The 22,129-nt window shown below is 52.5% G+C and overlaps 10 protein-coding genes across 10 annotated transcripts; 6 read left to right on the top strand and 4 right to left on the bottom strand.

Moving 5' to 3' along the window:
* Positions 1-519: 519 nt before the first annotated feature.
* Positions 520-2,843, top strand: DACRYDRAFT_99113 (DUF590-domain-containing protein; the record flags this gene model as incomplete). Its single annotated transcript, XM_040777565.1, has 1 exon — positions 520-2,843. The coding sequence occupies one exon, from the start codon at positions 520-522 to the stop codon at positions 2,740-2,742; it is 2,223 nt and encodes a 740-aa protein (XP_040630341.1). The 3' UTR covers positions 2,743-2,843.
* Positions 2,844-3,095: 252 nt separating this feature from the next.
* DACRYDRAFT_105606 (uncharacterized protein) lies at positions 3,096-4,139 on the top strand (the record flags this gene model as incomplete). Its single annotated transcript, XM_040768116.1, has 1 exon — positions 3,096-4,139. The coding sequence occupies one exon, from the start codon at positions 3,096-3,098 to the stop codon at positions 4,137-4,139; it is 1,044 nt and encodes a 347-aa protein (XP_040630340.1).
* Positions 4,140-4,183: 44 nt separating this feature from the next.
* DACRYDRAFT_105605 (uncharacterized protein) lies at positions 4,184-4,873 on the top strand (the record flags this gene model as incomplete). Its single annotated transcript, XM_040768115.1, has 1 exon — positions 4,184-4,873. The coding sequence occupies one exon, from the start codon at positions 4,184-4,186 to the stop codon at positions 4,871-4,873; it is 690 nt and encodes a 229-aa protein (XP_040630339.1).
* A 481-nt stretch (positions 4,874-5,354) lies between these two features.
* On the bottom strand, positions 5,355-6,001 carry DACRYDRAFT_21042 (uncharacterized protein; the record flags this gene model as incomplete). The annotated part of the gene is made up of 2 exons (XM_040772201.1): positions 5,950-6,001; positions 5,355-5,897 (listed from the first exon to the last, which is right to left on the bottom strand). A coding segment is annotated over exon 2 (445 nt), but the record flags the coding sequence as incomplete, so codon positions are not given.
* Positions 6,002-7,477: 1,476 nt separating this feature from the next.
* Positions 7,478-7,780, top strand: DACRYDRAFT_49905 (uncharacterized protein; the record flags this gene model as incomplete). The annotated part of the gene is made up of 1 exon (XM_040774950.1): positions 7,478-7,780. A coding segment is annotated over one exon (303 nt), but the record flags the coding sequence as incomplete, so codon positions are not given.
* Positions 7,781-7,834: 54 nt separating this feature from the next.
* Positions 7,835-9,341, top strand: DACRYDRAFT_21041 (uncharacterized protein; the record flags this gene model as incomplete). Its single annotated transcript, XM_040772200.1, has 1 exon — positions 7,835-9,341. The coding sequence occupies one exon, from the start codon at positions 7,838-7,840 to the stop codon at positions 8,903-8,905; it is 1,068 nt and encodes a 355-aa protein (XP_040630336.1). The 3' UTR covers positions 8,906-9,341.
* A 406-nt stretch (positions 9,342-9,747) lies between these two features.
* On the bottom strand, positions 9,748-11,767 carry DACRYDRAFT_114846 (uncharacterized protein; the record flags this gene model as incomplete). Its single annotated transcript, XM_040769891.1, has 2 exons — positions 9,748-11,284; positions 11,343-11,767. The coding sequence occupies 2 exons, from the start codon at positions 11,765-11,767 to the stop codon at positions 9,748-9,750; spliced, it is 1,962 nt and encodes a 653-aa protein (XP_040630335.1).
* A 555-nt stretch (positions 11,768-12,322) lies between these two features.
* Positions 12,323-13,899, bottom strand: DACRYDRAFT_21040 (3-deoxy-7-phosphoheptulonate synthase). The gene is made up of 5 exons (XM_040772199.1): positions 13,749-13,899; positions 13,598-13,690; positions 13,433-13,546; positions 12,880-13,381; positions 12,323-12,825 (listed from the first exon to the last, which is right to left on the bottom strand). The coding sequence occupies exons 1-5, from the start codon at positions 13,847-13,849 to the stop codon at positions 12,433-12,435; spliced, it is 1,203 nt and encodes a 400-aa protein (XP_040630334.1). The 5' UTR covers positions 13,850-13,899; the 3' UTR covers positions 12,323-12,432.
* A 458-nt stretch (positions 13,900-14,357) lies between these two features.
* Positions 14,358-16,763, bottom strand: DACRYDRAFT_21039 (methylenetetrahydrofolate reduct). Its single transcript, XM_040772198.1, has 5 exons — positions 16,536-16,763; positions 16,413-16,483; positions 16,231-16,363; positions 15,366-16,175; positions 14,358-15,308 (listed from the first exon to the last, which is right to left on the bottom strand). The coding sequence occupies exons 1-5, from the start codon at positions 16,620-16,622 to the stop codon at positions 14,601-14,603; spliced, it is 1,809 nt and encodes a 602-aa protein (XP_040630333.1). The 5' UTR covers positions 16,623-16,763; the 3' UTR covers positions 14,358-14,600.
* Positions 16,764-18,458: 1,695 nt separating this feature from the next.
* DACRYDRAFT_77042 (uncharacterized protein) lies at positions 18,459-21,318 on the top strand. Its single transcript, XM_040776246.1, has 4 exons — positions 18,459-18,869; positions 18,917-19,274; positions 19,327-19,628; positions 19,677-21,318. Exons 1-4 carry the CDS (start codon positions 18,645-18,647, stop codon positions 20,181-20,183), a joined length of 1,392 nt encoding a protein of 463 aa, XP_040630332.1. The 5' UTR covers positions 18,459-18,644; the 3' UTR covers positions 20,184-21,318.
* Positions 21,319-22,129: the final 811 nt, after the last annotated feature.

Below are 22,129 nucleotides of genomic sequence, written 5' to 3'. Positions count from 1 at the left end.
AGCGCTCCTCTTCGCCGCGACGATCACGACATCATTGTCATAGGGAATGAGCAGCTTTGCCTTGCCCACACCAAGGCTGGTAGATATCTGGCTGGTGAGTTGAGAGAGGCGAGACTGTGCCATTTTACTAGTTGAAGTAACAGGAGACAACAAGGAGGTCGAGGAGGAAGAGGAGAGGTTCAGCAGAGCTGGCTGAGAGAGAGGAGACGCGGATGCGGGGAAGTCGGTGCTGCTTATGATCTCCAACGTTAACCGGTTATCACATGCACCGGAAACAAACCCTCAGACCGGTGCGGCTTGGTCACGTTTTCACATGGACCAAGTTGGGCGCTTACTAAGCGAGTTGGGCGCGCTATTTTCGGCGCCTGCAAACATAGGGTCCTCGGGAGCAATGGGGCGGTGATGTCACCCAAGAAGAGGGGCGATCGTTCTTTCCGTCCCTCTTCCACGCGTTCGGTGGTCGGCGCTAGTTCGCATCCTGTCTCTCAACGACGAGCACAACAATCAACAACCAACAAGATGACCACACCATCTCCCGTCGACCTCATCCTCATCTTCCGTACTTCACCCAAATCCCGCACTGAGTCGGAAGATGCAGAACGAGCATATACCTCTCTCCTCTCCCAGCTCACCGCAGGTGGGCTCGAGGCTGTCGGCAAGTCCGGCGCAACCCCGAGCGAGCTCCTCATTTTTGTTCGCTGCTCATGGGACAAGATGAAGGAGCTCGTGGACCGGCAGAGAACCGAGGATTTCCTCCACAGTGTAAGCGCCGCTAGTATGCCTGCTCTCGAACGACCCGTGGGTGAAGCCACATTGACCCCTGCGGACCGACTGCGCCTGCTTCATTCATACATCACCACCAGTATTCCCGACGGCGGACTCGGAATTGCACCTGGCGCGTCTGGACACGAGCGAGTGAAGGGCATTATGGCCCTCAAGAACAAGCAGTTCGAACACGAATGGATTCGGAGCTGGACCTTAAGTCGCCTTGGGGTGTGGATGAGCGATGCCGAATTAGGGCGAGTCAAAGACGAATACGGAGAATCCGTTGCACTCTACTACGCGTTCCTTAGCAGCTACGCGCATGCTCTTCTCATACCAAGTTGGTTGGGAGGCGGGGCTTGGTACTTCAATCTCCCTTACTCGCCTTGGTATGCGATCCCACTTTGTCTGTGGAGTATCTTCTTCGTCGAGTTATTCCGACTGCGCGAGCGTACCTTGGCCGTGCAATGGGGAACCCGAAACTCTCAGAGGGTGGAACGCCGGCGTGCGGAATTCAACGGCACCATCAACGAGGACGGTGTGGAGAGCTTCCCCTGGTGGCAGCGAGAAATTCGCAAACTAGCGTCAATCCCCGTCATCCTCACCGAATCCTTCGTTCTGGGACTCGTACTGACTGCGATATTCGTATTCGAAGCTTTCGTTACCCAGATCTACACTGGCCCGGGCCATGCCTACGCCGGCTACATCCCCACCGTCATCTTCCTCACATTCATCCCCAAGCTCCTGGAGATGTATCAAGCAAGTGGGAAGGCGCTCACCAACTGGGAAAATCACGCGCATCAAAGCTCCTACGCGACCAGCTTGACGCTCAAAACGTTCACGCTATCGGCCGTGGTCGCCTACCTAGGCTTGTATCTCACCGCATTCGTGTACATTCCATTCGGTCCCAACGTCATGGGCTGGGTGTATACCAAGGTTCTAGCGCTACGGATGTCGACAGACATTCCGCCCACTACCGCAAATACAATGTCCACCGATGCGAAGGTGGTCAATGGTACCCGGTTTGACTCGCTCTCTAACGCACAAGCCAAAATCCGCCCCGATCGTTTGCATAACCAGATGTTCGCATACACGGTCACAAATCAAGCCGTCAACTTCGTTATGGAAATTGTCCTCCCGTACGTTACTCGTGCTGCCAGCAACTTGCAGCAAGGCAAAGGGCTGTTGGGAAACAAGGGTCTTGTCACCCCGGAGGAGCAGAGCATCTCTGTGCAAGAGCGAGACCTTCTCCTTCAAGCACGGGAAGAAGCCGCATTGCCCGACTACGAGCTCTTCGGCGATTATGCGGAAATGGTAACCCAGTTCGGGTATGTCGTCCTCTGGTCCGTCGCTTGGCCGCTCGCACCGTTTTGCGCTCTGGTGAACAACTGGGTGGAGATCCGCTCGGATGCCTTCAAGCTCACCGCGCATTATCGCCGCCCACTGCCCAGCAGGACGGAGAGCATCGGCCCCTGGCTCGATAGCTTGTCGTTCCTCTGCTGGCTTGGGGCTTTGACGACTGCGGCGCTTATATTCCTCTTCAAGCCAACCGAGGAGAACATTCCTCCTGTGCATGGATCTGGCCTGGGAAGTCAGTTCCTTACCACTAAGCTCGCTCGCGCCCATCTGCCGAGCGAGACAGAGACGCTTATCACTGCGGTACTCCCCGCGCTGTTGGTTGCGCTGGCCGCATCACACGCCTTCCTTCTCGCGCAGAGCGCCATACGTTTCGTGTTAGAAAAACTGCTCTGGCAAGGGTCTCCCGCACAGGTCGGCCTGCGGAAGCGAGAGAGGGAGGTCCGCTTGCTCTGGGCCCAGAAGTCCGTCGCCACTGCAGGAGGGAGCAATCCTGATGAAGTAGGACGGGATCTTGGTGCTGCTGTGCCTGATCCTACAGAGAATCGCGAGGATGAGTGGAAAGGGTTCTGGGAGAGGGAAGAGGGACTGAGCGAGATCAGGAGCAATATTAAGACGGCTTAGGCGCCGACATTTAGGGGCGGATGATGGACTTCGTGAACAATATGAGAGGACACTTAGAGCTTGACTATTTTGTGTATGTAATTTGTGTATATACTATGTTTGACCCACATATACTAGTGTGCGGCCTGGTGCGTACGTGTGCCGGGCTTTTGTTCGCACGCGTCAATTGGGAAAGCCTCCGCATGCACGAGTCCAGTCTGAGAACCCAGCCTTTTTTCAAACCGAAGCCACCGTTGTCTTCTGGAAAGTGCATATACCTGGCACAGGTCAATATCCCTATCCTTGGTGCTTGTTACGGTCATCCCTTGCATTGGCACATACAAACCGCTTCTTGACCTTCCGAAAACGCGAACATGAGCTTCTTCCCACCCTCTATCCCTCACATCGCGTGCCCGATGGATTCGATCGAACAGCTTCAAGTCGATGAAGAGCTCCGAAAGATTGACGAAGAAGAAAACTGGCTTCATCGCCGAAGATCTGAACTGCGTCAAGAACGAAACGCTGCATCGCCAGTCTCCAAACTACCGAACGAGTGCCTCTCTATGATTTTTGACCTTGCTTCTAAAGAAGAACATGCGCGTTCGAAGGAGAACCGTGGAATAATGCGCGATCGCCCTACGTTCCGGACCACTTCTACCGTGGTATCTCAAGTCTCAAACCACTGGCGAGCTGTTGCTCTTACTACTCCTCGCCTTTGGTCCTCCATCTTCCTGATAATAGGAAGGAGTCGGCCACGTCAAAAAAATTACATCGAGGGGTTACTAGAGCATGTTCGCCGTGCCAAGGCAGCTCCCATTGACATGGAACTGTCTTCTGGATTGTTTTATCGGCCCGGAGAATACCCGCTACCCGAGTTGTCCAGCCTCGAGCTCGAGATCGTTAGCGACTTGCTGCCTGCATGTCGTTCCCTCAAAGTCTGCTTGCCACCGCGAGAAGCATCATACTCTGTCCTCGCCCGTTTGCTAATTCAAGATATGCCCCAGCTGGAGGAACTCTCGTTAAGTGGTGATGCGCACAGTCAAGCATGGACCATCTCGATGCCTCTTTGCAGCGAGCGTCTGAGGTCCATTGAGCTTCGCTATGTCCAATTACACCCCGTGACACTGTCTCAACTCGCCCAGGTGAGCTCACTAAGGATGAACCATTCATCCATCGTGACGACGAAATCGGAACGCAAACCCGAACAGCTGGATGCATTGAAGAAGACGTGGCAGACGAATCTGATGGACGAAAGGCAAAGCTTACTCAGCTTGCAGGTGTTGCAGGGTGCAACAAACCTCAGGCATCTTACCTTGCAGTATGTCTTCGTAGCGACCCCACCCGAGGATCTTGCTACCCTAACGTTCACACGTTTGGATTCCCTTGAACTCGCAGCCGGGATTCAGCTATCGACGTAATGATAGGAGATCAAGTGGAACCATCACAGCATATAATCGACATCATGTCTCATGTGGAGGCACCAGCCCTTCGAAGTCTCACCCTGCGAGGCTTAAACCATGAAGGACTCCGAGCTGGAGGCATCATGCAGGTTTTGGCAAGGCACAAGCTCCCTCTTGAAACCCTTTACCTCAGGAGATTGACGTATGAGACAAATGAACTCTTGGATTTCCTCTCCAGTGTTCCGACTCTGATTAGATTGTCTTTTGAAGAATCCTGCCTTGGACGCGACGCTGTCGAGGGAATGAAGGCGAGGCACCCTCGTACCAACACCAGTTGCCCGGCATTGATCAAACTTTTCATAAAACACACTCGCACTGAAGATATTGCCAACTATCACCCATATACCATGACCGGCCTTCGATCCATGATTCGCTCACGATGCTACTCCGACTGCGTTTCCAAAATCTCCAGTCTCAGCGTACAAGATGCGCATATACGCATCCTCCAGGAGACACGTGGCCAGTTCCGCGAATACGTCAACGAACTCAGTCTGAACGACCAACCCGTCCAAATGCATTTCCATGATTCCGATGAGAGTAACTTAGCCGGTCCACCGTTATCTTCTGTGAACCAGGAGTTTGGAAATGACTTCCCTTTTGATGAGGAAGCCCCTTTCCTGGAGGACATAACGAGCGGCCATTTCATTTTTGATGGGGTTCCCGTGCAGTGGTCCATTCAGCTCAACGACTAGTGTTTTGGACCTGTACCTTTTGTGAGAAATACAAACGCCGAACCTGCTCTTCTTCTCCGTCAGTACTGCATTCATTACACCTTACTCCATTGTAACTTTATAAACGTCCCTTACGAAAGGCCACATGCTCACTGTCAGGGAGAGCTAGAGCCACGTCAATTGATCATAATTGTTGTAACATCGGGAAACACTATGTTGTCGAAGAGTGAGAAACAGTCACCGGGCTGGTCAGCTGTGCGCCGACTGACCACCAACCTAAAGTTCACAAGATGAGGTCGTTCGAGCCGAAAAGGAGGAATCAGCCAGGCCGTGCTGAGGTGGCAGAAGCAACTCGTAACGGGAATGACCCTTGTATTACTCATAGACATAGTACACGCGTGATAGGTAGCATAACAGTTAATACTAATACACAAACCAGCTTGCTGCTCCTCTCCTTAGACGGTACTCTCCAGGGTTGAGGGGATTGGTAGGGGGCTCATTCCTAAGCGGTACCATACTGCAAGAAGCTGGTGTGATAAAACGGTGTCATCTTTCTTGCAGGCGTATAGCGCCTTGTACATGATCTGGCGGTCATTTTCCGAGGCGTCCTCCGCTTGAACTGCGTCCACATGCAGTGTCCATTGCGAGCCATCTGATGTAGGCGAGGCGACCTCGTCCAGGCAGTCGTGCCAGTCTGTCTGATTCCAGTACCGCAGATAGATCCTCTCAGCCAAGTAGTGTCGCTCGTGGTACCGGTCCAATCGCAGATATTTCGGTCCAGTCGGGAAGTCGACGAGGATTACGGCATAGTTCATAAAAGCACCGAGATACACAAGTACCAGCCTGGCCCGATACCGCACGCCGTAGCCAAACTCCAACACCCATCGGTCTCCATATGGCTGAGCCCCGAAGTCAGACAAATATGACGCGAGATCGTTGCCGGCCATGAAGCCAGATGGGAGACCTTCAGGACTGATATTGATGACTGCAGTTGTTGCATCCACCCTTTGCGAGCATGCCTTAGTTTCTCCTGCCAGTCGGCAATCTACTTCCCATCAGTAATGAGCCGTAGGCGGAATCGATCTTTGTGCTCTTACCCAGAGTGTGTTGTTCTTCATCTCTCCCACTGTTATCGAATCCAAGCTGATCGGGGAAATCCGTATTTGGGGAAGTGGTTCCGATGACGAACCCTCGCCAAGGCAAACCTCAATCCACAAGAAGGTGTTTTGGCGGCCAAGAATTACTCCTCCGTGTTGATATATTAGTTGATTAACGTGCCGGAGTAGATCTTCCTCTCCTTCCCCAGCGACAACCCAGGACTCGTCCGAAGGTGTAAGTACCTCAGAATTTTCTCCCAGTGCCGAGGCCTTCGGTCCCTGACAACGTAGGGCACCCAGATGGGAGTCTGCGGACACACTGGGATCCATCTGGCTCGAGTGCTCCAGAACCAACAGGAGAGCGCCTTCCTCTGCCAGCGCCATGGTGGTGATATATGGCGGTGTGGCGTATTCATCCTCCAAAGAGAAATCAAGTGTCCACACCTGCAGCAGAGGGCCCTGTGCACCGTCATGTAGGTCCACAAGACGGTACACGGTAATCCAGCAGTCGAAGCGCAGGGCGAGGACTGCTCCCGTCTCGGTTTCTTCAAAAGTGGCTTCGAAGAACTTATCTGGAAATTCAGTACTTGTGGTTGCTTCCAATGTTGCATCCTCGTTTGCAGTCGCAAGCTCGTTGAAGCCCGCGAAAACTTCCACACATACATAGTCGTAGTTGACGATCACGAGAGCATCATTTACGAAGCGGGCGGTCAATCTACGTTGATTTGGCTAGAATAACAGATGGATCAGTTATAATATACCATGGACAGGGAGGGTTCACGTACCCATCCCCGGCAGTGAAGCTCCACTTTCTTCTCGGAATGCACACGTGTGGCATATATGTTTCCATGACTATTTTCGTCGCAGCATATGAACCACTCGCCATTGTAGGCTAGAATCATACCCCATGTGCGTCGTATGCGATGTGGGATCAGAGAGTCGCCGACTTTCTTGAGTGTGAGGATGTGCTGAAGGGCTGAATGATCGGTCGATTCCTTCTTCTGCGTCATAGTGACCAGTATCTCTTGACCAGTCTTGATGTAAATAGGTGCACTCATCTCAAGAGTCGGCTCCATATCGCAGCCCTCAGTGACACCCCAGGCACCTAGCTGGACCCAGCGCTCTTCAGTATGAGCATAATGTAGTCATAACACCGTCCCATCCAGAGTAACCACAACCCTATCATTCTCTCCCACTCGGTCGATCCAGGAGCAAGGCTTAGGAATGCCAATCGCCGCAAGGCCGGATAGAATAGCTCCAGGTGCCGCTCCAGAAATGAGTCGTCGTGCGGGTCCTTGGCCAACTTCATCTTTTCTCGTCTCTGGTGCGTCGCATTCATCCAGTCGCTCTCTGTCTTGCTCCATAGCGGTGTTGGATATGCGTCTTTTCGGCGAGGACTGGGTGAGAACTTATACCAGATGGGGATGTCATAGAGGAAGTCGCGGGAGTTGGCAACCTGCTTCCGATGACGTAAACTGGGGAATTAGGATTGAGGGAGTTCGCGTCAGACATACACGTAACACGAACCATGACCAAGGGCGACTCACGCTCATCACTCGCCTCACACGCATACCCACCATTCTACGCGTGCTATCTACTCAAATCGCTGTCAAGTCCTCGCAGTCGAACTACCTATATAGGCAGCACACCGAATCCCCTTCGTCGTATTCGACAACACAATGGCGAGCTCACACAAGGCGCGTGGAAGACGCGTCAGCATCGGCCTTGGGTGATGGTAATGATCGTGTATGGCTTTCCCAGCAAGCTGCATGCGCTTCAATTCGAATGGGCCTGGCAGCATCCCGAGGTTAGCCGACATATGCGCGAGGAGTTCAAAGTGAAGCGAAATGCCTACTACTTGGGTGAAAAGGTCAAGGTGTTGCGCGCTATGTTGGCCCACGCCCCTTACCGAACATGGCCGTTACACGTCAAGCTATTTCATGAGGACGGCTTGAAGGCATGGAGAGCCTCCGAAATTTACTTTCAGGGGGAACCCCCGCTGCCAACAATGTGCAGGATTGAACTCGAGCTCGAGGGTGTGGATGGCAAGGCTGGAGGGGGCACCGGCCGAGCCGGTGGAATAGAGGTCAACGACGAGGCATTTGCCGGAGCACATGTCAGAAAGCTACGGCGGATACTTGGTACCTCCAAACTGCACACTTGCAGCATTTGTGAGCAGGCGCTCTTGCCCAGTCTCCCAGCCCTGACAACCGCGTTGTGCCCTCTTGGATCATGCTCCGCAACATCACACATCTCATGCCTCGCTGGAGACTTCCTTAAACAAAAGCCAACTGATACTATGATGCCTCGAACGGGCACGTGCAAGCTCTGCGGACACACACTGTTGTGGGGAGACATCGTCCGAGGATGCTATCGTCGACAAAAAGGCGGTTTACCGACGACCGCAGAAGACAACGAAGAACAGGAAGAGGATGAGGACGAGGATGATGAAGACGAGGATGGCTTAGATGTGCAAGAGGGACCTTTGGCGCTAGCAAAGTCAATCATTCAAAGCCCTGCCCGATCTCTTCCTACACGAAAAGGACCGCCTGCGTTCTCGGTCTCGAAACCAGGCTTATCTGCGATGCACGCTTCGAAACCCAGGGGTTCCAAGAACGAGCACAATAGACACATACCTTCTCCGAAGAACGCGCGAGAAATGTATCTAGATATTGACGACATATCTAGTCTATCTGCTTCAGAATCCGCCCCGAAAACTGCGAGAGTCTCAGCAAAGCGCCGAGCCTCATTGCACAAGGTCTCGACGGCCAATGGTCGACGGCGACTGTCTATCCCGCCCAGGTCCCTATCACTTTCTAAGCCTCAGGCTTCGATAGCTGCAAAGACGAGACCTAATCGGCCAAAACCTGCTCCTAAACGGCCAGCTACGCAAGTGAGTCATGCCTCAGGAGAAGAATTCGATTTGGACAATATCTCGTCCTGCTCCGACGACTGAATGATCCAAGAGTTTCAAGAGTTTCAAGAAGCACGTGGAGCGATCTGACCCACAGGCCCAGTGCTGTTATAGAGTACTGTAGGTTGTTTGCCATTTGAGACCAGGACGATCCTACAATCGGAGTTGTGAAGGAGAGCTTGTGTTCGTGTATCTTCGCGGCTAGGGTTACTAACCGTTGTTTCCAAAGCTTCACGCGAACACTCTCCATCGATTCATCCAGTAGCACTCCTGAATCCAGTTCCTTGTTTTCTGTCCTGCCACCTCAAGCGCAGTGCCGTCCAGCTCGGTTGCTACCCTGGTTGAGTGAATGTACTCCAATACTGCGCTAAAAGTCGACCAGCATAAGGGGTTCCATCACCAGCAGGTATCCGAGCAGTACTATGGGCATGGCCTTGATGTATGATCAGCAGTTGTGTTGCTTTTGCGATACCTCTGCTTGTAGGAGACAGAACAGTATATCACTATCTCCTGACAGAACGATTGAATGGAGTTTTTCGAGACACCTGCTTGATTACCACATCGAAGTACACAGTTAGGCGGGAAGGAACAATGAGTCGCTGTACATTTCTTTGAAGGGATCGAGATGCAGGGATACATCTCACCAAACCAACTCTTAAACCTATGCCATAGATTGCAAATGCCGGTACTATAAAACACAAGAAGGTTCGGCTATCTGGAGTAAGTAAATGCAATGTTAATACACACTCTCCTCAAGATTCCGAACAGGCAGGACAAATCTTGTTCGAAGAAAAGAGGAGAATGATCTGCCAAACCCACATCTACCAAGTAATCCCGATGCTTAATCCGCGTAAATGATCGCCCAGTACGTCCGTCCGAAGCCCTCAGTCATCATCTCCCGTCAGGTCAACAGGACAAGATGCGCTGCCACCCGGAACCTCGTCGATGTCCATCTCGGTTTCCAATGTCTCAACCGATTCTGTCTCGTCCAACTCCTCTGCGATTAGCTCAGGCTCGTTCGTCCTAGCTTTCTTACTCGATGTCCTCTCCGTGCAATTCTCCGAAATCGTCTCCAAAGGACCACCGGAGGCACCGGCCTGGCTAACCGACATGCATCTTACATACACAGGGGTCGTATGCCTCGGCAGCGCATGTTGCATCACCGAGGGAGACCTGTATCGCAAGTTGTTCTCTCCCTCGACCTCATCGAATGACGCGAACGTCGGATAGCGCGGCGGAGGTCTCCTTATGTACCCGTTCGGTGGCCTCTGCCGGGTTTCCGTGGACGTGATCTTCTCTATCATCGGTTGGACCAAGGACGTGATGTACATCTCGAAGTCAGCGGCAGAGGGAATCACCATCGGAACATCGCTCATAGACTGTGGTAGAGGGTAAAATTCCTGAGAAACACGAGTTGAAGCGTTCGTGGCTTTCACCGGCACTGGCTGGTGCTCTTTCGATTCGTTGATCCCGCTCTCGGTTGGACGTACGTTGTGTGAAGTAAATGCAGCTGGCTGCGCGGTGGAACCGGTTACCCCGGACGAGAAAGGAACTTGAGGAACAGAGGCTTGTTCTGGATGATTTCGTGAAGATTGGCCGAGATCCTGAGGAGACATCCTGGCAGGGAGCTGTTCAGATTGCCCAGGGTGGAAGGAGCTCGTGTCCATCAGATGAGAATGATGCGCAGATGTATTGTGAGAAGCAACATTGGCGTAGTCAGAGCCGGGATTCGAGGGAGCCTGTCCCACACCAGCGGGGTTGGAAACTTGGCCGTTGTTGGAGCTTGCAGATTGATCAAAATACGGATGCGACGTTCGGACAAGCAATCCTGAGGGTTGAGAGGTGCTCGTCTTTGGCCATGTGAAACTCTGAGAAGTCGTGTTTGGCTCCGGAATGGTCGTGTTGGTTGCATGATGAGGAGCAGCATGAATAACCTGCGTCGCCCCCTTTTCGACGATTGGTGCCAGGTGTCGACGAAGAAAGAAAGGATCGCATGGTGCCTCGTGCGACTTTCTTTCTTCCGTAGAAGGCAAAATCGTTATGGATGGTATTGCCTGGACTTGAGGTGTTGCTAGATGTGATGGGACGGATGTGAAAGGGGCGGGCGGGCGCGACTGGCTGTGCCCGGGTGGTTCCATACTCAAGGAAACAGGTGCGGCTGTCGCCATTGGAGCGGCAGGGGATGGGGAAGACACGGGGGCCTTGATGGAGGATAGATCTTGGTTGTGCTGCAGATTCGCAAGGGTGAAAATGGCACCCTGCTCGATTGGAGTGAATGAGAGATTTTTTGGCATTGTGACCGGCTGGCGGGACGCGCCATTTTCTCGGGTGCGAGCAGCCAGGAGGCATTGTTCTTCCGATTTACTGAGTATGGCCTCAGTCAGCTTCATTCGCATGTCCGGTTCATGCCATACAAGCCTCCTGTGGATAGTAGATTATCGTCAGTGATAAAGACTCGTTACAGAGGTGGGTCGCTTACAGATACTCGTTTTCATTCGCAGCAAAAATGAACTCTTTCCATGAAAGGTTATCGATGAGGATCGCTACGGAATCCAAGGAGATGTGTACTAACGCCATGTACTTCCGGAACTGGGAGGGGCCGTCGAGCGTGGAAGGGAAATCCGACGACACGTAAATTTCGCGAACAACAGGCATGGTCTGGCGACCATACTTGATCAAAACGTGGTTCTCCAATACTTGAGTAAGATTCTTGGCCAGATTAGAAAAGTAGTGCAAGACGGGCTGCAAACAAGCCCATTTAACCACGATGCAGGTGTGCTGTGCAAAGCGCGCGAATGCTGGCGCCTCCCGGTTAAAGTTATATATACCGGGAGGGAGAGCAGCAACAAACTGCGTCGGGGTTTTGGTGGCGAGAAGAGCGGCGATGGTATTGTAGGGGAACATAGGAAAGAGGCGGGGAGGGTGCCAACGGCAGTCTGGTGGGAAGCCGCAGCCATCTACGAGAGTACAGCTGCAATACATCTGACCCTGGTCTGGTTCAGCCATTTTGCTGAGAGAGCAATGCGAGATAGGCGGGGAGGAAAGGCAAGTGAGTGAGAGAGGTAAGAGGAAGGAAGGTGAGTGCGGGCATCGCAGTGAAAAGGAATGCAAAAGCCAACGTGTGTTCTGGCTCAAACAAAGTTGCGCAAACAAAAGGAGAATTGGTTTGCCTCCGATCGTCCCTCCCTTACCTTTTTGTGCGACTATCAAACAAAGACGTTTCGCTCCCACTCCTACCTAGGGCAGGAAGGCGAAGGACAAGGGAGCGACGCTATCAAAAACCGCGCAGTAGAGAAGATGGGAGAACACCTCTTCCTTTGGGGCCTCGTTCATCATCTTGTTTATAAAATCCTGATTGCATTGTATTCGTCAAGGCCAGGGATGCCATTAATCTCTCTGGCACAATGCTAAAAGAGCGAGGAATTTCACGGTCGCCATTTTCGCGGAGACGTTGACGCTCCATCAGACACGATAATATTCCTTCCTACATATTACATTCAACGACCCGTTTACAATTGAGTCTTTTGAGGATGGCCTCGCGGCAAGCTGAATCCCTCGGCAACACAAGATCAAGCATATCCGTTCGCATCTTTCCCACTCGGTAAATTGCGTACAGGGCTATGCGGTGCCGGCGTCGCCAGACTTGCAAGTTTCCCGTTCATGCTGGAGGTGCGTTTGCTCGCCAGCCTCTGCCTGCGAGCTTGCACGCCTTTCCTGAGTTGGTCTAGCAATGGGACAGTCGCCTCCCAGGAGATACACGCGTCCGTTACGCTCTGGCCCCAGGCGAGTCCTGCCCGACCTTCAGGGGGGATGTCCTGCCGTCCTTCGACGAGGTTAGACTCGATCATCACACCAATGATACTGCGTGCGGTGTCGGACTCGGCGAGTTGACGGGCGACTTCTGCACCGACTTCCAGCTGCTTTTGGTGTTGTTTGGAAGAGTTACCGTGCGAGCAGTCGATCTACGTGAACGGATGAGATGCCGTCCGAAGCACAACAAACATGATGGAGCTTACCATAATCCTTTGTGGAAGCCCTGCCTTTGCCATTTTTGCTGCAACTGCCTTGACGTTTTCTTCGAAGTAATTCGGCCCGCTCTTGCCTCCCCTCAAGATGATATGTGTATCCGGATTTCCCTCTGTCTCGACAATGGCGCTGAGCCCATGCTTCGTCACGGACAAGAAGGTGTGATTGCTCGCACTTGCTCTGCAGGCATCAATAGCAATCTCCACCCCGCCATCTGTTCCATTTTTGAATCCCACAGGCATACTGAGCGCACTCGTGAGCTCCCGGTGTACCTGGGACTCAGTGGTGCGTGCGCCAATTGCACCCCACGTCACAAGATCGGCGGTGTATTGCGGCGAGATAGTGTCGAGGAACTCGCAGCCGGCGGGCAGACCCATCTTGGCAATGTCGAGGAGAAGCGAGCGAGCAAGCCGCAACCCCTTGTTGATGTGGAAGGTTCCGTTCATATTGGGGTCGTTGATAAGACCCTTCCAGCCTACGGTTGTTCTTGGTCTAGATCGCAATGTCAGGTTCACACCGAGGTACGGCAAAGAGGGCACACACTTCTCGAAGTACACCCGCATGCAGATGAGCAGGTCATCCGACGCCTGATCCGCATACGCCTTGAGCAACCTTGCGTACTGTAGCGCCGCTTCGGGGTCGTGCACCGAACATGGTCTATAATCCCTGATGAGAACCCCGTGTTCCTCCATTCAAGGGATAACTCACCCTACAACTATGACCAACCGATCGTCGTCCCCGCGCAAGATGGCCTCCACCGCCTGGCGTCCCTCAAGTACCGTATGCGCGGCTAAGAGAGTTCTGACACAGGAAGTCTCGTGAGATGGTGAGGAATATAATCAAGTTCGTGCAGACACACAATGGGTAGTCTTCCATAAGAATCTGGGGTGGGATGAGAGGGTTGACGTTCCGCACACGGCGGTCGTCCAGCATTTGGACGGCATGCTTAAGGGCTGACATGAATGTAGTGAAGAAGTGCAAGAGTAAGGAAAGTAAGGAGTTGTCGTCAAGTTGTCCGCAGAGAATAGTGTTTTTTGTAGTAGCAGAAATGCACCGAGTCAGGCGGCTTTCCCATGCTTCGACACAAACGTTTGCACCCTACCCGGAAGCAAAGTGATGAAAGGGGACGTGAACGTGATCGACGACGTTTGCTTGGCCGAAAATATGTACATGACAAATGGGCGCATCAACGACGGTGGTTAATCGCCGCGGGTATCCAGGCTGCAGAGGAGAGGTAGGCAGAAGCGACAGGTGCGTGTTGAACGTTGCTTTTATTGAATCACTCGCAGCCCATACGGGCCATGTACTGCTACATTATATACGCTGAACACCTCACAGCGACATCAAAGTTAGACTCCTCAGTGCCACCACCGCGGGATGCGACCACCACCCACATCCCCAGAAACCAGGAGTGCAAGTGCAGGCAGGGAATGCTGTGCAACCAGAGCCCAAAGTGAGCGAATCGGGAAGAAGGATCGGGAATGTTGCCGGGGGCGAAAGATCGTGACGTGGACGGGCGGGCGGAAGGAGTATCGTATGGAATCTTGTGAGACCGAATCTAGAGGGAATGACAGAAATACAGGACTGTTGAAGCCCGATTGCAGATATAGAACAATGCATGATTGAGAGTGGAAAATCCGAGATTGAAGGGTGAGAGCTGGTCCAGCCGTTAACGCAGGCAGAGCTTGACTTAGGGTTAGTCACAACGCAATTAGTTGAGTATGGCGTGCGAGAGGCCGTTGCCGTTCACTGCCCCGACAACCTTCTTCGTCTCTGTACCGAAGGAGCCGAAGATCGCCTGTGGGTTCTGGAAGTCGTTGTGCACGATATTGACGAGGTAGAACGTCTCCATCATGCTCTCGATAAGCTTGCGCGAGACTGATCCAGGCTCGTATATGCTGGCCCATTGCATGCCGAGCTCGAAGGCTTCGTCCTTCCAGGCGAGGAATGACACTGCTTCGACGATGGTAGGTTGGATGATCTCCTTGCCAGCGAAGACACCCCAGGTGACCGCGTTGGGCCCGTCGCTGTGATTATTGGTGCGCAGGTTCCCATGTTTGTCGATCGCATAGTAGGTAATCATGGGGTCGCGTTCAATGCGAGAGACAAGCTCCTCAAACTTCGTTTTATCGCAGAAGAACTCGAGGTACGCTTTCTGGTACACGTAGCCGTTGCGCGGGCCCCAGCCGTGAACTGGATCGGTCGACTTGGCCCCGTTCACCGCGGGCTGACTGTTGATCGTCAGATAGCCATGGTCGTTCAGCTTGGCGAGTTCCGTAGAGATGATAGTCGTCTCGCTCGCCGGGGCGGTGTCAGACCAGGGAAGTGCCTTGAGTTGGCCAAGGCAGAACTTGGAGAAAAGCTCGGTGATGTCATTGAACGTCTGTGGCGCACCCCAGATCTGGCGACCTTCTTCGGGCTATTTAACGGAATGAGTACTCTTGGTTCCTGCAGGAATGACCAGATGAACACTTACAGTCTGCTTAATCCAGATACCGTATCCATCCAATTCACCATACGCAGGACTACGAGAGTCACCAAATCGTCCGTTGGGGTATTCATCCCAGTTCTCTGTGCGGTGGATGTAAGACTTGACACGGTTTGCCCAGAAAATGGGGCGGATATTCTCCCCTCTCCTCGTAGGTGTGAGCGCTTGCCGCCAAGGCAGCGGGCGAACAACCTCGATGTGGGGAACAAAGTTAAGCGCCTCGAGAAGCATACGCGTGCCGCGCTCTAAGTTCATGGTGTAAAAGTGCAGGCCGCGAATGCCAATGTCGGCCGCGAGAATCTTCCGACACATGTCCGCGACAATCTGCGTGCCAATCTCTCGAACCTTCTCGTCGTCGTTCTTATATGGCTCCAGAGCAGCGAGCAAGGCGGGAGGAGTGGAAATTTTGGCCAGAGATGTAGCCCTCTGGAAGCCGTTCCATGTCTGGATGGGCATAATGCCTGGTACAATAGGGCAGGTGATACCGGCCGCACGGACGGCCTTCACCCAGTCAATGAACAAATCGACATCCCAAAACATCTGGGTAAAAATGAAGTCGACACCAGCATCGATCTTGTTCTTTAGGAACTTCATCTCATCTTCACGATCGTGGCGGTTGTGCGCCTCTGGGAAGCCAGCGACTGCGACATCGAAGTAATCTCCATAACCAGCTCGGATGTGCTTGACGAGGTCGATTCCATGCTCAAAACCATCCTCCGTCTTGGTCCATTGCTCTTGACCGAACGGAGGATCCCCGCGCAGAGCAAGAACGTTGCGGCAACCCCATTGCTTAGCTTCCTACGAGTGTGCGTCAGCCCGGGCCGGACAAACCGTGCAACACGTGGCGACATACCTTGAGCGCGATATCGACCTTGGCTGCAGGCATGTTGGTGCATGTCAGATGCATGCATGTCTCGATGCCCAGGTCCCTCTGGCAGCATCGTACGAGCTCAGAGGTGAGCTCAGATGTGCGGCCACCAGCGTTCCTGTGCCAATGTCAGGGACGCGTGATCACTTTGGCAACAGCATGCCTACCAGGTGATATCGATGAACTCTGGGCCAAGCTCCCTCATACGCTCTATACGATCCAGCAGGTTTTGCATACCCTACGATAGGAATCAGTTCATGTGCTGTAATTGAGAGCTGCCGTGCACGTACTGGAGCGGTGCGAGGAGGGAAGTACTCGAACGACCACCAAACCCTGCCCTCGTGCTCCGCCTGCTGAAGTTTCTTTGTGATCTTCATGTCCGACCAGAGAAATACAAAGTAGATGAGAGGACTGGGATGACAAGAGCAAAGGCAAGCAAGGAGTAGATACCCAGAAATGAAAGAAGGAGAGTTTGATTAGATCTTCCTCTACAGTCTGCAGTGGTTGAACATGATATTCCCTGACGAAGGTTGTTCTAGTCCCCAAAGGGACGGTCCACGCCCGGATACGGCATCGGCTGGCCGCTGGGGAAAACCTGGCATCCGTCTATCTCCGCGGGACCAAAGCTGTGGCCCGCCAAAGCCGTAATATACACGTCTTCTGTCTATCTAATATCTTCTGTCGACCGTTCCAGCAAGGAGGGCGTTGGAGTATCGCACGTCGACAGTTGTGGGAAGGGAATGCTGCCTTCGCACCAACACACACACCATCAGCTTTCAGCCTAATGTACTACACAAGCGGCTCAGGGAGCCAGGACGCCCGACGTCACCCGCCCCGCTCACGGCTCAACCATTCATGCTGAACTAACGGCAAGGCTATCTCTATCTATTAACTCCATTCAATGACGAACGCTACGATGCATCTTCCGAAAGCACGAACGCGGTATGATAGCCGCCTTGTATACATGGCGTTTCTACAGTCACCGGCCGTGATTCCTTCGAGAAGCACTTTGGAAGCACATCTGAAGCAGTGGAGCTTCTAACGCTCAGGTTCTGATCCGAGTGTCGCGGAACATTGGACTGGAAGTGGACATCGGACAGGATGTCAAATGAACGGAGGTACGACTGCTGTCACCTGTGCGACATGGTTATCGACCCCCACGAGCACGCGCGTGGATGGCGACAGGAAAGAGTTGTCAAAGGAGAAGTTCAGCTGTACCGAGTCGTTGGAAATTAAAGCGCGCTCTAGAAGTGAAATATTAATACAGCTTGATGATTGTCTTCGTGTCCCTGTCGGAGATGTTGCTCGTGGAAAGCCCACAGATGGGATAATGCTCATTAAGAGTCACATGATTCCCTTCACTTAAAACATCACCTCATTGTGTGATCCGTGATCAAAAGCTCAGATCATCAAAGTCCGCTCAGAGTGATCAATGAAACGCATATACGCTGAATTAAGGCAAAAGTAGTTATCATTAATCGGGTAGTAAACTGTGTCCATCGTACGGGCCGCACTCAACACTTATAGTCGAGCCGATCTTGGGAGACGGGCAACTCTGTCTCCCCACCCAAGAATCAACACCCTTTCCACCTTCTCCTTTTGACAAGAGAAAATTGGTAAAGCGCCCATGTAATTCCAGGAGGGAATAACTTTCGATTAGTGTTTTTTCACATCAGCGCGTGCCCTTAAATGTCGAATTTGCCTCCGTCAGAACGCGCACGGACCCTGTGTAGGGCATAAAATCTGCGATTTCTCCGCAGGTGAGAAGTTGACAGCTCTCGAACACGCATCTAACCCAGTGTGCTAGACGACGTATACTGATAATAGAGTTCGAGTAGATGAACTGTCATTCGCTGGGCATACCATCGCTCTATCACACATCCCAAGAGCAAAGGTGGTTAATCAGCGTTCGGCACAAATCTCGCTTTTAAACAGGCAGTTTGTTCCTCTCCTCCACTAGTAATCTCAGTTCTCAATTCATGTTGATTGGTACTTGCAATGAGCGTTCATATCACATCAGCCTTGCAGCCTAGTGTTCTTGATCCAGCATCGAATCTCGACCACATCCAAAAAAGGAAAGATAACGGAGGCGGATTTTTGTGAATTTCCTGACCTTGCACGCTTCACTAACTTCCCACCGTCATTCCCATTCCCCGCCTCAGGCCAACATGGCCGCCGCAGTTCTTGTTGCTCTTCACAGTAGGAGCGTTCTGGGCAAACGCAAAGCCGCGCCAACTAGCTTTCGGATAGCTCACACGAAGACTGACGAGTCCTCGAGCGTGTCAGAGACTGAGAGCGAACCTTCGGCATATGAGTCGCAGTATTCAGATGACGAGCTATCGGGCGATGATAACGACGGCTACTCCTCAGAAGGAGAACTCAAACTCGATGCCTCTGCTATGCAGGCGAACGATACCCCAGACCTTGGACTCTCTCGCCTCAGAGTGCAAGGCGGCGGTGTATCGACTCCTGCACGCGCCTCCTTCGTCCTGGTGAATGGCGCGCTCGTACAAAATGAGAAGAAGAAGAAGGCGAAGAACTACGCATGCACATGGCCGGGATGTGCTAAGGCTTATACGAAGCCTATCAGGCTAGAGGAGCACGAAAGGAGCCACACTGGCCATGTACGTCTGCTTCCTGCGCATTTTGGCCACGCGTTGATATCTTCCAGCGACCATACCATTGCGAGGAATGCGGACAATCCTACATGCGCGATACCCATTTTTCTGCTCACCTACGCTCGCACCGACCCGACTTAGAGAAACCCTATGTGTGCACCGAAGAGTCTTGCGACAAGCATTTCTGGACCTCTTCGCAGCTCAAAGCGCATGCGGCGACACACCGAGGTGAAATGCCCTTCGCATGTGACCAATGCGAAGATCGATTTGCGAAGAATGCACAATTGAGGAGGCATGTGGCGGTCAAGCATTGTCCACCAGGGACAAAGGTGTTTAGGTGTATACATGAGGGGTGCACGAAAAGCTTTGCTCATAGTGCAAAGCTGAGAGCACATGAGAGGAAACATGACAGTATGTCTTCCTGCCCCGTTTTCCTAGTATTGAGGTGCTCATTCACTTCCAGCTGAACGCTATGTCTGTTCACATCCCTCATGCTCCTCGCTAGACCGTTTCCCTACATGGACCGCTCTCAGACGCCATGTACAGGAAGCGCATCCTCCTACATGTCCCTACAAGATGTGCAGAGGGAAAATGTTCAGCAGAAAAGACAACTTAAGAGCGCACATGAAAATGCATGAAGAGGGTCATGCACTTGATGAGTCTGGAGAAGAGAGCGATGAGAGTGACGAAGGTCGTCGCAAGAGGAGGAAGAATGGGGGGGAGTGGAAGTGTGGAGAAGACGGATGCACCAAGTCCTTCCGCGCTGTATGCTCCTTACTCATGCTTTTGAACGATCGCTAATTGACCTTCCAGCAAGCTGCCCTTAACAAGCACAAACAAATTTCCCATCTTGGCTTGCGGCGTTTCGCGTGCAATGTGCCCAAATGCGAATATACATGTGGGTATAAGCATGTCCTACAAAAACACATTCAGCGACACCATGCCCCCGTCAGTGCGGCAAACGATGTTGATCCGGAACACAGAGAGAGGATCAAGGTAGAACAGGAAGATATATTGCTCTCGGCTGACAACCGATTCATTCCGGTCCCAAATGTGTGCGCCCAGGAACCATCACCTGAGGACATCATCTCCCTCCTGACGGGCGCACCGCGACACGTTCAACCAGCTCGGCGTATTCTCCCATGCCCCTTCCCCGACCTGCTCGAGCAACCCTTCGACACCGAGCGACGTGGAACATGCGTCTGGACTTGTAGCAGAGTGTACGACTTGTGGCGGCATTTACGTCGGGAGCATGGGTTTGATTGCGAGAGGTCGGTGTTGGAGACTTGGGTTAAGGAAGGAGAAGAGCGAGCGGTGTAGCTATGCGTTGCTTGAGTAATGGCGCAGCTCCTTACAGAAAGGATTTGTTTATTGAATTGTATCCTTGCATAATCGCCCTTGAACGTCGTCCCAATAATCATAGAAAGTTTTTCTCGGGGTGACTGTTAGATCCTGTTCATCCTGGGTCGTGGGCCCATCAACCTAGCTGCTTCCCGTGTCGAATTCATTTATCTTGCCTACGTCAAACGGTGATGAACTGTGCTGTCGGCCCGTCTTAGTAGGTCTCGTTCCCATCTGAAGGTGGAGCGAGGAATTCTTGGCATCCTTCGTATTATGTTTCATACAGAATTAACGCTTGCAACATTGTTATGGATTGTGTTTTCGCATATAGACAAGGGGCTCTGAAGCCAAGGTTAGAGCGTCCAAGGTTACTTCTTGAACTTCTGCCTCCACACTCCCTTGTCGTTGGAAGGTACTCCAAGGAGTACCATTCAACGACGAGCATGTGAAGGCTGCCTTCTTGTTCCACATTCTGTGTCATTTTGTGAATTTGCATTTTACTGCGTTGTCTGAGATGTCCTGCTGGTCCAGCATGGTGCTCTGTATGATATGCAGCGGTGATATGTATGAGTCTGACGGGAAGCCGCGTATACGTGTTTCAAGAATTTCCCTGATAGACGTGCCACTATAGGATTGCGTGCTAGAAGTTTTGGTCAGGAGTCTACATAACAGATCAGGACAGTCTGTTCGGTAAGAGACGCGCCGCACGTCTATCATCCTATCCAGTAACTTTGATCAAGATCGGTGTCGACCGGAATGGTATTGCAAGTCGGACACAGTGCCCGAGTTGTACTGGCGGGCAAGCCGTTCATGTGGAAGGCGTCGACGACCGTCCTGTGCCCGAAGATAAACCGATTGTTGGTATTGACCGCGGCGCGGAGTATCCAAAGTCGAGCATCGGCACCAGTGCTGATGGATCTCTTCCATTCCACGTTGTTTCCACAGGTCGCGTGCAAAAGCTGACCGCCAATCAGAGTACAAGCAGGAGTGCAACAGACTTGCAGCCTGATTTTTCTGTCCTTCCTTCAGAGCGCAGAGGTTGCACAAGAACGATGCAGTCGCCACTTCTGGATCGCAGGATTTCGAGAGGCAGGATCAGATGTTGCTAGATCTTCAAGGTCCGTTTCGGCCCGATCCCTGTGCATGTGGGTTTTGCTGATGGTATGCGGCAGGAGAGCACTGTAGCAGTTAGGGATAGGCACAGTCGTCAAGGTAGCCTGGGGAAGATCCAAAGCTTTGTGGAAGGGAGGCTAGAAAAGGATCGCAGCATTGTAATGTGTGGATGTTCGTGTGATAGGGGTGAATTGTATCGACAGACGATGAGAGGGATAGGGATGCAAGCGGGGGTTATATACCGTCCGGTGTCGTAAGCAAGGCGTGGCATCGGCGAGGTGTAGGGGCACGTGGGTTACGTACGTGATTTGTCCGTTGTTGTGCCGAACAGAGCCACATCGGCGCGTGCTTCTGGGCTGCTTCTTGCCAGAAGCCAAGTTAAATTACATCAATCATCTTATGTCGTCGGGATAGACCGTATGGTGTATGCATGCGATTGCATGACGACACTCTCAGCAAAGGCGGATGTTACCGTTTCCAGCACTCTCCCGTTCGCTTGGGAAATTGCATGTCGTGGCCGAACGCGTGTAAAGAAGAACGTGAGGTGCTGAGTGGGGTGGCATGGAAGCCAAATCCGGGAGATTTCGTTTCATGATTCATACGTCGGTGTCGCTGTGCTGGTCAAAGCTGGCGTGTTTATTGTTGTTTTGTGTTGTATACGAAACGCCCGCTGTCAGATCGTTGTAGGGTACGAGCCGGAGTGGACATGTTGTGTGTGGTGGTGAGAGCGCGATGATTATGTGCCTCGTGGCCGTGCCGATCGGCCGTGTGGGCGGAGATCGCGGAGTGGCCCCGTTTGAGGTTTGTGGGTT

This window comes from Dacryopinax primogenitus (genome assembly GCF_000292625.1).
Source record: "Dacryopinax primogenitus strain DJM-731 SS1 chromosome Unknown DACRYscaffold_5, whole genome shotgun sequence".
Lineage (NCBI taxonomy): Eukaryota > Fungi > Basidiomycota > Dacrymycetes > Dacrymycetales > Dacrymycetaceae > Dacryopinax > Dacryopinax primogenitus.
The sequence above is the reverse complement of the archived record's forward strand: the minus strand, read 5'-3'. Positions and strand labels throughout refer to the sequence as shown.

Bases quoted from the DNA above. Each gene is read 5' to 3' on its own strand.
- DACRYDRAFT_21039 (XM_040772198.1), bottom strand. From the start codon at position 16,622: ATGAAGATCACAAAGAAACTTCAGCAGGCGGAGCACGAGGGCAGGGTT. The intron at 16,484-16,535 runs GTACGTGCACGG...TTCCTATCGTAG, and splicing joins TCCCTCCTCGCACCGCTCCA to GGTATGCAAAACCTGCTGGA. The intron at 16,176-16,230 runs GTATGTCGCCAC...GCACACTCGTAG, and splicing joins AGGTCGATATCGCGCTCAAG to GAAGCTAAGCAATGGGGTTG.
- DACRYDRAFT_77042 (XM_040776246.1), top strand. From the start codon at position 18,645: ATGCAGGCGAACGATACCCCAGACCTTGGACTCTCTCGCCTCAGAGTG. The intron at 19,275-19,326 runs GTATGTCTTCCT...ATTCACTTCCAG, and splicing joins ACATGAGAGGAAACATGACA to CTGAACGCTATGTCTGTTCA. The intron at 19,629-19,676 runs GTATGCTCCTTA...TTGACCTTCCAG, and splicing joins GCACCAAGTCCTTCCGCGCT to CAAGCTGCCCTTAACAAGCA.
- DACRYDRAFT_21040 (XM_040772199.1), bottom strand. From the start codon at position 13,849: ATGTCAGCCCTTAAGCATGCCGTCCAAATGCTGGACGACCGCCGTGTG. The intron at 13,547-13,597 runs GTGAGTTATCCC...CAGGGATTATAG, and splicing joins CGGTTGGTCATAGTTGTAGG to ACCATGTTCGGTGCACGACC. The intron at 12,826-12,879 runs GTAAGCTCCATC...CCGTTCACGTAG, and splicing joins GGCTTCCACAAAGGATTATG to ATCGACTGCTCGCACGGTAA.